Source organism: Macrosteles quadrilineatus, unplaced genomic scaffold (genome assembly GCF_028750875.1).
Source record: "Macrosteles quadrilineatus isolate MER2022 unplaced genomic scaffold, UCM_ALF_1.0 Scaffold_35__1_contigs__length_1230758, whole genome shotgun sequence".
Classification (NCBI taxonomy): Eukaryota; Metazoa; Arthropoda; class Insecta; order Hemiptera; family Cicadellidae; genus Macrosteles; species Macrosteles quadrilineatus.
This window is the reverse complement of record NW_026542628.1, coordinates 638,541-651,494: the sequence shown is the minus strand read 5'-3', so window position 1 is coordinate 651,494 and position 12,954 is coordinate 638,541. Positions and strand designations below refer to the sequence as shown.

The 12,954-nt window shown below is 40.3% G+C and overlaps 1 protein-coding gene across 1 annotated transcript; it reads left to right on the top strand.

The window, feature by feature from the left end:
• Positions 1–281: 281 nt before the first annotated feature.
• On the top strand, positions 282–4,232 carry LOC129005811 (uncharacterized). Its single transcript, XM_054434818.1, has one exon. The coding sequence runs from the start codon at positions 282–284 to the stop codon at positions 4,230–4,232; it is 3,951 nt and encodes a 1,316-aa protein (XP_054290793.1).
• The last annotated feature ends 8,722 nt before the right edge of the window (positions 4,233–12,954 follow it).

Genomic DNA, 12,954 nt, shown 5'->3' with positions numbered 1-12,954 from the left:
AAATCTAGATCTTGGTCAGTAGGTTGAGGACTGATTGAGGTAAGTAGGTCGAGGACTGATTGTGGTCAGTAGGTCGAGGACTGATCCCGGCCAGTAGGTCGAGGACTGACTGGTTGATGTCAGTAGGTCGAGGATTGAGAATCTAGAACGAGGTCAGTAGGTGATGTAAGTATGTCATGGATGTCTAATCACAAGGTCGGTCCACCCTAACCACCGAGCATAAAAGAGCCGAGCAGTTCTGTGGATCGGCACACAACGATCCGCAGAGTGTCAAGCGACACATGGATTTTTTAGAGTGCACCATATGCCATGAGGCATACTTCTTAACAGAGGAATCCTTAGCGAGGCACCAGCAAATGTGTCTTGCTACCAAAGGGTACACAAGCCGATTCCGAAAATTACGACGACAACGACGACGCAGCCCTGGCAATCCACCTCCGGCCAAACAATCAAAAGGAGTAAGGAGTCGTAGCAGCAGCAGCAGCAGCAGCAGCAGCAGTCCACAACGCAGCAGTCTACAACGCAGCAGTCTACAGCGCAGTAGCAGTCTACAACGCAGTAGCAGTCCACAACGCAGTAGCAGTCTTCAACGCAGTAGCAGTTCACAGCGCAGTCCACAACGCAGCAGTTCACAACGGAATAGCAGTCTTCAACGCAGTAGCAGTTCAAAATACAACAACAGTGCTCAACGCTTACAACATAGCAGCAGCAGCAGCAGTATACCATCTCCAAATCTGAAATGCCATCTCAAACGTGGTCTTCTAAGCTGTCGTGATTATACGATTGACAACCCGGACAACTACTACAAAGACTCAAAGGAATTCCTAGCATCGGCTCTTCCTCTGGTTGAAAAACTACTGCGTGAGGAGCTAAAGACAACGCATAGCCTAAAATTTAATTTGGTGTTGCTGTCCTATTTCAACCATCTACACGAAGGCATCATAGAGGAATTCAACTTTAAAACCACAACTAGGGCTCTCTACGGGGGCTCTGACGATCTCGAGGACATGCTGGCGCAGGATGGTGCGAAGCTGCTTGCGGAACAGTCCGAGTTTGAGGGCAAAGGTAGCGGCTGGAGTCTGGATCATCCATCTAGCTTAACTATAAGAGTAAGTAGATTTACATTTAAGAAACCCACTGGGAAATCATATACTAACCTACCAAAAAGGATCAGCCAACGCAAAGCAACCATAAATATTCAAAATAGGGACGAAAAATGCTTTATGTATAGTGTTCTTGTAAAACACCTACCCGATGTAAACGTTAACTCCGTTTTAAATGAGAGTCACTTTGAAAACATCAAAGATCACTATGATTTTAAAAATCTTAAATTTCCGGTCTCAGTATCGTCTATTCACATATTCGAAAGGGACAACCCAAACACATCAGTGAACGTATTCGAAACAGCTCCGGGTTGTGACATAAGCCCTTTACGTGTTGTTGACGAAAAAGATGATCATATCGATTTGTTGTTGTACCGGGCTGGTGCTAACATCGCACATTACGTATACATCACGGATTTTGCAAAGTTGATCAGACCGCAGGTGGCGGCTGGCCACAATCAAATTGTCATATGCAAACGGTGTTCGACACACCGAGAAGTTAGGAAGTGTAAAATGGGTCCCAAAATATGGCTTGAAGATCATTTGCGTCTTTGTAAAAAATTCAAACTCGCTACCACACGTCTCCCGAAAGAAGGGGAAAACCTTTTGAAATTTGAGGAATTTGAATACCAAATTCCGGTCCCAATTATTGTCGTAGCTGATTTTGAAGCTACGCTAGTGCCGATTGTGGGGTCTGATCGTTCGTACCAGTGTCACGAACCCAACTCTTACTGTACACTTGTAAAAACCACTCTACCTGTTGAAAAGCTGCACGAAGTAGGTATTAGTACGGAACCAGAACTACACCGTACTCCCAATGCCGCTCAATCTTTTATGATCCATATGCAACAACTTGCCGCACGTGTCGAACAACTGTACACGAGACAAGAGCCGTTAAAAACACTAACAGCGGAAGAAAACGAACGATTTGAAACAACTACCGAATGCGAATTATGCGAGAGACCGTTCAACGACAGCACTTGTATTAAAGTAATTGATCATTGTCACGTGACCGGAAACCTCCGACTCATTCTCTGTGGTAAATGCAACTTGCGATGTTCTACTGTTAACTTTATACCGGTATATTGTCACGGTATGTCTAACTATGACGGAAACTTTATAATAAAAAGTCTTTCTACAGTTCCGGATTGTGAAGTAAAAGTAATTCCATGTACTAACGACAAATACATTGCCATATCGGTACGGGTAGGCAGAATTTGGATCCGTTATTTGGATTCTTTCAGACTCATGTCGTCAAGCTTGGCCAAACTGGCAAACATCTTGTCTGAGAGTGAACTTGTTGAATCGTCAAAATTGGTCCCACCCGAACACCTAGACCTTGTCCGCCGCAAAGGTATTTACCCATATGATTTTGTAACCACCACAGCGGTCTTTGACCAAACCGAGTTACCGTCACGGGATGCATTTTTTGACCGCTTGAACAATGAACCGTGTTCAGAAGAAGATTACGAGTTCGCACGGTCCGTATGGGAAAAACTAAAAATGAAAACGTTTGGTGAATACCACAATTTTTACTTAAAACTCGATGTTTGTCTACTTGCCGACATTCTTACGTCCTTCAGAAAAACATGTTTGGAATCATATAAAATCGATTGTTGTCATGTTTACACTGCACCTGGTCTTGCATATAAATCAATGCTTCGGATGACCCGTGTCACCCTCGAGCTTCTCACGGATCCGGACATGTTATTAATGATCGAGTCCGGTATCAGGGGGGGACTTGTGCAGGTCAGTCTCAGGCATGCCGTAGCAAACAACCCATACCTTAGCAACCCGTCAGATTACAACGAAAACGAACCAAAAACATGGTTACTAATGTTGGATGCCCTGAACTTGTATGGGTACGCACAGTCCAGTTACCTACCGACAGGAAACTTTAAGTTTGTAGAATCCCCGGAAACGTTGGATTGGTCAACACTTCCATTGGACGCGCCAACAGGGTATATAATGGAAGCTGATGTGACAGTACCGGACCGTGTTCACGACAAACTACAGGATCTACCTCTCCTTCCGGAACTTGAGGTCCCTCCGGGTAGCAGAGAAAAAAAACTATTGGCAACGCTACATGACAAGGTAAAGTACGTGGCACACTATACAGTGTTTCAACAAGCCGTGAAGTTAGGTTTAGTTGTGACTAAAGTACACCGTGCAATCTCGTTTTCACAGTCACCTTATATGAAAAAATTTGTTGATTTCAACGCTGAAAAGAGAGCCGGTTCTACCAACGACTTCTACAGGAACATATACAAACTAATGAACAATGCCAACTACGGTAGATTGTTGATGAACAAACGGAACCATCGTGATGTCAGGATAGTAACCAAAGACAGTCTCCTTCAAAAGCTGATCCGCAACCCTCAATTTTCCGAACATGTAATAGTAGCGCCAAACGTTGTGCTTGTTTATATGCAAAGGAAGTCTGTCTTGTTGAACGCCCCAATTTATGCCGGAATGTGTGTTCTAGACATAGCAAAAACACACATGAATAGGTTCTATTATGATGTGCTGTGTACTCATATTGACAAGTTACGCTTATGTTACACAGACACAGACTCACTTCTGATACACCTGACCTCGGACTGTGACATATTCGATCTCTTGCGTCCGATAGCATCAACACATTTGGATCTGTCTGTATATCCGGATGCTCACCCACTTAAAGACGATACAAACAAAGGTCGGATTGGTTGTTTTAAAGATGAAGCTCGTGACGGGAAACAGATCCAAGAGTTTGTCGGGTTACGTGCCAAAATGTACGTATATCGTTACGGGTCGGACGAAAAAGAAGTAAAGTTCACTTCTATGAAAGCGAAAGGTATAAAGTCTTCATATGTGAAACATAACCTCACGTTCGAAGACTACAAGAGGACACTGTTTGACGGCACGGAGCCTGAGAAAGCAGAATTTAACCAGATACAAAGCCGGCTATTTAGGATAACAACCAAAACAGTAGTGAAACGATCTCTGTCTGCTGCCGACGACAAGAGAGTAATCAACAATGACCGAATCAATACGATGCCCTATGGGCATTATAAACTTAGGACCATCGCAGAAGAACCTACCGCTGAGGAGGACAGCAATGAAAACAATGACAATGACATTATATGATTTAGCTCTTACGTCTACTTTTCTAGCTATAGATAGTACAAATAATATTGATAGTCTCGATGAATTAGAAATACTATCGATACTGCCAAATTCAATAAAACGCGATGTTTGTAAGAGACTCAAACACATTTGGATGTCCGAGAGATACTGTCTTCCATTTAGTCGCAGACAATTTGAATACCGATACTTGAATTTTAACCAACTAGACAAGTATGAGTTTCTTATGGTGACCCATCATCACAGTAGGGTTCACCCAGAGTTTTGGCCATCGTATTCAGATAAAGCCCATGTATATTTTGAATACTACGAGCTTGTTATAGGTAACAACAGTACGTACCGTTTATGCAAAGGGTGTTTTACAAAAACCTGTGAACCCTCTGATCCATTTGACGACTATGAAGAGCACTGGCAGTCCTTGAATTGGCGATTCTTTAGTACAGTACATCACTTTGGTGTCGATCCCAGTGGGTTCGTAAGAATTATTCTAAGGCAAGAAAGCAGTTGGTGCGATTTTTGCGTCCTATCACCGTTGTTCCAGTTGTACAGTTTGGATTCATGTACAGAACATACCCATGAACACGACTGGGACAACGACAGTGATAGTGACGAATCAATTGTCGACTCTTTCGAGCGAGTTGAAATTTACAGACCTTATTAGATTCATGTTCACGTTTGACACTCTGAGGATCGAGGTTTGTCTTCTCCCAGGGTTTTAACTTTCTGTAATTTATTTTGTTTTCCAAGTATTTTTTTAAAGAATACAACGGATTAACTTGAATATTGTATGTTTTAAATGCTGAACTCTGTCAACTTTGTTTTCTTTGTGTATGTATAAAATATAACGGATTAACTAGAATATTTGAACTTTTTCATGTGCTTTGTGTAAACTATGATTATTTAGAGTCAAACATACTCCAGACTAGTGATTGTTTTGCGAATCTTTTCTTGTTCTTATTGTCTAGTATTTTTTATTGGATATCGTAACTATGTTTTAAATGTTGAACTTTTGATTTTGCCATACTGTATGTAAAAAAAATTAAACGGATTAACTAGAATAACTTACTTTATATGTCTTGTGTTAACTATGGCTATTTAATATCAAAACATACTCCAGACTAGTGTTTTTTCGTAAATCTTTTAAAACTTTCTTGTTCTTATTATCTAGTGTTTTATTGAATATTGTAACTATGTTCTAAATGTTAAACTTTTGATTTTGTCAACTTTGTTTTCTTTGTATACTGTATGTATAAAATGAAACGGAATAACTAGAACATTTATATTACTTCATGTGTTTAAACTATGGTTTTAGTGACAAACATACTCTATAATTGTGATCGTTCAGTCATTGTTTTTAAACTTTTTCTGTTTCATTATCTTGTGTTGAATATTACAACTGTATTTTAAATGTTGAACTGATGATTCTGTCAACTGTATATAAACTATGTAAATATACATCTAAAATTTAATTTAATATTTCAAATAAAAAAAAAGAATATAATTCTCTTGTGTTTTAATACACCTTTCTTCGTTAGTTGGTCTTGACAGTACAACATATGCGTCTTGTGTGATTGTTACACACTTAAATAATAAGATCTTGATACCACTAGCTGAGTGTTCAAGTAAAGTGATAGAGCTTTGTCAATGAGTGATTTGCAATACCTCATGTCTTATAACCACTTGTATCCCTGACTCATCAAGTAAATTGACATCTATTATATTGTTGTTGTACCTTAGCTAAAGGTAAAGGAGATAAATAAAGAAACAAAAGTTTACAGTAAAAATATATATTACAATAAGATACATTAAATACAGCAATTTTGTATTTACCATTTTGACAAATACTTCATGTTCTCTAATACAGCCTCTATAATGTTTGCTACACAAAATCGTCGAACCTCACTATCAATCCACGGCAACATCGATGTTCTAAGTGCCGTCCGTTCATACCAAAAATCTTGAGACTCTGCAGGCAACCTTCTTTCATTCAAGTCAGAAAGTAATTGTGGCAAATCACTTGTAATGTGGCGAACGAGTTGTTTGTCCAATGACATTGAAGCCAAGTCATTTGTAGTGTTTGAAGAAAGTAGAGCCATTACCTTATAGTGTTTGGTAAAATACCGTGTGTAACGAGAGATCAGAAACTGCACAATTGGGTTTATTTCAAGTAGGATATTAAAGTAGCTCTCAAGGGATGGGAACAAACGTTTGAAAGAGATCCATCCATCATTTTGAAGAACCACTCTGGGAGTCTGTCGAATGATGTCAGATTCATTTGAAGGTCTTGAAAGTGTAACAGAATTCAAATTGTGATTAACCGGTTTGTTTCTCAGACGATAGTTACAAAATGATACTAATCCATTTGGTCTTGGTTCCAATATGACTGTATGTAGATAGAACGGATTGAATGGGGTTTCATCGGAGTAAAACTTGTTGATAGAGTGGTGAACTGTAGAGCTTTGCAGACTCAAAAGATCTTCAAATGTCAATTCAATTGAGGTTTGATTATTTACCAAACAAATAGAAGGAGAAAAGTCTTTAATTGAATCAAGACCAACAGCAGCATGAGCTTGGTTTGCAACTTTATAAATCTGTCTAAGTAAAAGATGTGGTTCCCATGAGTTAGGCTGCTGATCAGAACGCACAGCTGCTTTGTGTGGCTGGTGTATACTATGAGAGTGACTCACCACAGATGTTGTCGGTGTTGACGAAGAAGACGTATATGACACTGGAGACGAAGTCGACGTAGAGGGTGGCAATGGAGATAACTTAGATGCTGACGTATTCTGTAATAGTTGTTGCGAACGTTGAGGTGGTGGCGGCGGCGGCGGTAGCAGCAGTTGTGGTGATGGCAAGGCATGTAGATTGTCTTGATGAGCTTTCTGGCGTAAACCCTGGCTCGACCTAGCGCGTGTAGCAGATTTTGTTGTTGACGAGTTGACTGGAGTTTTCTGATGCAGAATTGACGGTTGTTCCGGCCGGTATTCTTCCACTTCCTTTGAAACATAATTCTTGTCCTCTTCCACTGCGTTACCATTTTGACTGCAAACTGTTGAACACTCGCGGGTATAGTAATTTGCTTGGACCGCACCTGATGTCGTATGTCCGGAATCAGATTCGTCTTGTAGAGTCTCACCAGTTAAAGATGCAAGAAGCTGATCAATGTCCATAGTATTTACATCAGAGTATATAACATTATGCGCTGGAGGAGGAGGAGGTTTAGTGCGTTTACGTTTCACTCGCGAAAGATCTTTACGCGGAACTGGTGCCGACCGTTTCACTGACGCTTCCATACTGACTAAACCAGCAAACCAGTTCTAGGTTTTATACGCAGTGCTCATACAGGTCTGGACAGGTACGGTCGTCAACCTGGCGAGGCAGATGGCGAGCGTCAAGGACAAATCCATTGAACTGAAAACAAGTCTAGACAGGTCGCGCGCGCGCGCGGATATTTTAAGAGGACGATAATCCTGTTGTCGTTAGTAATACAGTAAGCTTTGCATCAATAGATGTAAGAAATTTTAAAGTTTTGGTATCTGATTCATCTAACAAGTTTATCCTTCTATCATAGGTTACTAATAATTTTGATGTTTTTTCATCTGATTCTTGCAGTTTCTTTATCTCTTCATCTAAAGATACCAACGATTCAGATGTTTTCCCATCTGATTCATGTAGCTTTTTGATTTTTTTTATCCAAAGATACTTAAGATGCAGACGTTTTTTCATCCGAGTGATGTAGCTTCTTGAGCTTATTATCCAAAGATACTAACGATGCAGAAGTTTTCTCGTCTGATTCATGTAGCTTTTTGATTTTTTTTTCCAATCAAACGTGTAGATGTTTTCTCATCTGAGTCTTTCAGCTTCTTGAGCTTATCATCCAAAGATACTAAAGATGTAGACGTTTTTTCATCCGAGTCTTGTAGCGTCTTGAGCTTATCATCCAACGCTGTAATTAATTTAGATAATTTCTTATCCGATTCTTGTAAGTTGTTTAGTATATCGTGATAGGATACCTGTTTTTCCTTTATGTCGTTTAGGTCGGTCTTAATAGATTCCTCTATGGAGACTATTGATTTTTTACATCCTTAACTGCTTGATGGAGCTCTTCGAGGCTAACAGCAAATGTCTTTAACTTTCCTTCTACCTCTTTCAAATCGTCTTTGTTCACATAGAAACGATTTAGATAACCTTTAGACACTTTTTGACGTGATACATTAGGATCCACTGCAGCTCTGAACCTCTTGGTTCCATCATCACTCAACACATATGCATCGTCGTCTTCATCATCAGATAAGTGACGCTTCTGTTCTTGATACAAAGAGTGTCCAAACTTGTCTATAACGTGTCTTCTAATCATAGCTTGTACAATATATGTTTATCATAACAATGTCCAAACCAGAATGGTGAAACGAACATGATATTAGCCTATTTAAACCCACTAAGGGAAAACCAAGGCGTTTGACATAAATCTTGATCCCGTCAGACGTTCTAGTTAGTTTGTATAGCTCGTTTTTACTATACCCAAGAGTTGAACCGAGATGGAAATCCCAACCATTTTACGTATATTTTGTTTCCTTTACGTCCGAGTACTTTTTCAATAAGAAATGTGTCAGGATAGTTAGTTTTTTGAAGTTCAGGCTCGTAAAATGCACCCTTTATATCAGTTCCTTCTTCGTCTTGTAAGTAGTATACAGGGGGAGATGACTGACGTACACGAACGACTTTAAAAAGCTCGGTACTCCAATTTGGAGTGTAGCCTTTTTCAAACAACGTTTTATATTTTGAAATCCTCACTTTCTCGAGCGACACTACTAACCTTAGACATATTCAGCTTTTTTACCAAAAACTGTTCATTTTGTTTGGTGACGTCTTTTGGTTTCATACCTATCGATCTGTGCACCCTAAAATTGTACTTTTTAATCAATTTAGGAAGTAATTCTAGCCACTTGTAGTTACCCTGTACGCTAAATTCTTTATACATCCAGTTCTTTATCGTTTTGTTGAGCCTTTCAACGACTGAGGCCTTTAATGGACTATACGTACTATAGTGGTTGATACCATGTTTTTTCATAAGTGTTTTAACCTCTTTATTGTAAAAGTCTGTGCCAAGATCACTTTGAATGTTGCGTGGTATCCGACCGCTTCCTTCAATCACACTTTCTAATGCTGATGCAACCGTTTTTCCAGCTTTGTTATTTAACGCCACTGCCCATGCATATTTTGATAACACATCTATCACCATCAAAACATACTTTTTCCCTCCATTTATCCTAGCATAAGGAATCATTTCTATCAGGTCGGCTTGCCACAAATCATCTATACCACGTACAAAAACCTTTCTTCTAACGAATTTCTTTCTGGCTTGTCTATGCAGCTCGTTGACAATTCCTCTCTTGGATGCCGACAAAGACTCCTTAGTTGATCTGTCACTCATTGTGTCAAGCTATTATTCCGTTTAGTTTTAACAATCCTATTATGTATTGTATTTCTTCACTGTGAGCTGTGTGACCTGCTTCTTTCGAGAGAATTAAGGTCTTAAGTCGTTTTACCAGTAGATTGGCGTTGCTTTTATACGGTTCAATGTTTTCCACAGTTATTCCACTCCCAGAGGGTGATGCCGATGTTGCCACACTGTACTTTGGTGGAAACAGCACTGAAATAACAGTCGAGTACTTTTTACCTCTGTTGCTATTTATAGGTTTTTCTGTGGAATACATTTGACGATGGGCGTTGGAAGCTTGCAGTATCTCCTTATAAGACTGTAGGTCTTGTTGTGTAATAGAAGCTTTGTCAGGAACCTGCATGAAAAGAAGTTCCAGGAGTCCTGGTGTAGCCTCGTAGCTACGATCTTTTACAATTACATGCGAGTTAGTAATTTTTATCCTTAAACTGCCAATGGTCATATTACCTCTCCCATCGAGTTTAACTCCATATGTGGAGTCTATTTTGTCCTTATATGAGGGGCCGGAAAGTCGTTTAAGGTATTTTTGTATTTGACTAGGTGTAGGTTTTTGTGTAGACATGTCCATTGACTTATCCGCTTCACATTCTTCGTTTTGTATCTTTTCTATTAAAATGTTTTCTTTTTTTACATCTTCCGGTTCTTCCTTCTTAATGTATCTATAAGAGTCATTCAGACGTGTTTCCAAAGTCTCTTGTAGGGGTTTTACAAGCGGTTTGGCTTGGGCTTCCAACAATTGTTCTACATGCTCAGCATTGTTCCTTAGTTGTCTGTACTTCTTTCGAACAGAATCGGTCAACCTCAGCAGCTCTCGTTTGATCGCCTGTTCTCTACTCGGTGGTCGTTGGTAGGTTTTCAAGTTAAGCTTGAATTTTTTACCAACCTTCTTCCTAGGGGGTTTTCTTGCCGGGACACTAGTGTATACGTCCATTCTCTTGGCCAATCTGATACTGTTATAACACGTGAAGGCAAGCAGTTGACCTTATATATCAGTAATGAACGTGTCTGTACCACATCTATAACGACCTTTGTTTATTTCACAGTCCTTATTGATGGTTACAAATCCATACTTTTGCTTTTGCCAACAAGCTCTACAAAGCGTTTTAAATTTTTCAAACGTCATATCGGTGTTTACGTGATCTTTGTAGACATGATGTAAGTTGAGCTCATCCTGTTTAAACAGAATTATGAGATTTGCATTATCTCTAATTAGATGTTTTGGCAAGCGGGTGTAGGTTTGTATGAGATAGAATGTGTCTACATTTCTATGTCTACCCATACTAAAGTATGCCCTCATGTTATCTTGCTTGTCACAAGCCACATCGTCAAAGATCATTATCGAGTCCTGTTTTGCCTCTCCTGGATCCGGTACCTCTTCACTATTGTTAAATGTGAAGTACCCAATATATGGAAGATTACTAATTATTTGCTCTAACAGCTTGTACTTTGGTTGCATTAGTGATTTACTAAACACATATATGTTGGCATATTTTAGTCCATTCGGCTCAGTTAGAAGGCTGAACATTAAGTTGGTTTTACCACAGTTTGACGGTCCACACACAATAGACCTAATGGACCGAGGAAGGAGGCTGCCATGTTTCTCAACTTCGCTGTCAGTGGTAATCAGTTTGTCCACTGAGTTGTCCACAGTGAACGTGTCACGTTGCTTTTGAAATTTCATCCTTACACCACAAGCGTCACATACAAAGTGCTGCTGTGATATAAAAGGGTTCAGTAATATATCACTAGCTCAGTATGATCAGGATCTCGAGAGGTCGAGGACTACTTAATCGCGGGATAGACTCTTTGCCTATCGAACTTCACTTGCCCGGCTATCAGTACTGTGGTCCTGGGTCAGATTTGAAGAAGCGTCTGGAGCGTGGGGATCAAGGAATTAACTTGTTGGATCGTGCATGTAAAGAACACGACATAGCTTATAGCAAGAACAAAGATCTTCCTAGTCGTCAAGCTGCAGACAGAGTTCTTGCTGACAAAGCTTGGACACGTTTTAGCTCTAAAGGTGTACCGTTTGGTGAGAAGCTCGCCTCCTGGGTCGTCGCAAGTGCAATGAATGCAAAGTTGAAGCTCGGTGCGGGTACGGTGAAGAGAGGGAGAAGAGCTCGCAAAGCCAAGTCTGGAATGGGTACAACCACTAAACGTAAAAGGACCGTTTGCAGAAAGAAGAAGAGAAGTGCTACTAAGAAACTAACCTCTAAACCTTTTACCTTTTCCGACATATTGCGACGGGCAAGAGACGCTGTACAAGGCTCAGGACTGAAATTTTATAAGGAAAGTAAAGATGGAGGTAGACGTCGTTTGAAAAAGGCCGCCACGTCTGCTCTACAAGCTATCAAGTCCATGCGAAGAGGAAAGCGTGCTGCGTTTGACCATTTGCGTCGTAGAGAACGCATCCTCGCATTACCCAAGTCAGGAGGTGTGTTGCCAATTTTCGCAGGTTTGAGTGCACTGGGAAGTTTAGCAGGTGGGGCCGCTGGTGTGGCCAAAGCAATAACTGAAGCCAAAGATGCAAAGAAACGCCTGGGAGAGCTACAGAGGCATAACGAAACTATGGAAGCTATAGCTTTACGCAATGGAAAGGGTTTGTTTTTTAGACCTTACAAAAAGGGACTTGGAATTTACATGGCCCCATACCAGAAGCAACCAAAAAACTTGTAAACTTCTTGCCCAAGCGCGCTTTATACGATTTTGACTTAGTGTATTGGGCAAGGAAATTAAAGATTCCAAACTTTAGAGGGGTATTTATGCGGGATAGGCTACCACGAAGCCCGTGGAAAAATGAGTCTGCAATAGTGAACTTGGATGACAGCACTGGTCACGGCACACATTGGGTCTGCTACAAGAAGAATGGAGGGTTTGTAAGGTACTTTGACAGCTACGGAGATCTTACACCACCAGTGGAACTTCACGAATATCTGAAGGGGAATTATGTGTCCTACAACAAGACTGCTTATCAAGATGTAGACATTAACAGTGAAAACTGTGGACATTTGTGTTTATATTTTTTGTCTGCAACCTAATAAATATCTGTTATAAATAAGATGTTTTAGTCCCTTCCCGTCCAGTCATGTCTCTGACGTTTGTGCTTTCGGGTAGGAGTTCTACCCTCTCTGTTGACTACTTCCCTCCGGTTGAGTTGGATCCGAATTGTGAGTACGAGATTGGTCTTCTCAGCTTTGAGACTTAGGTTTCAGACAAAGGATTCTTCAAGTTGAGTCAGTTTTACACCAATCGCTTTTACTCAAA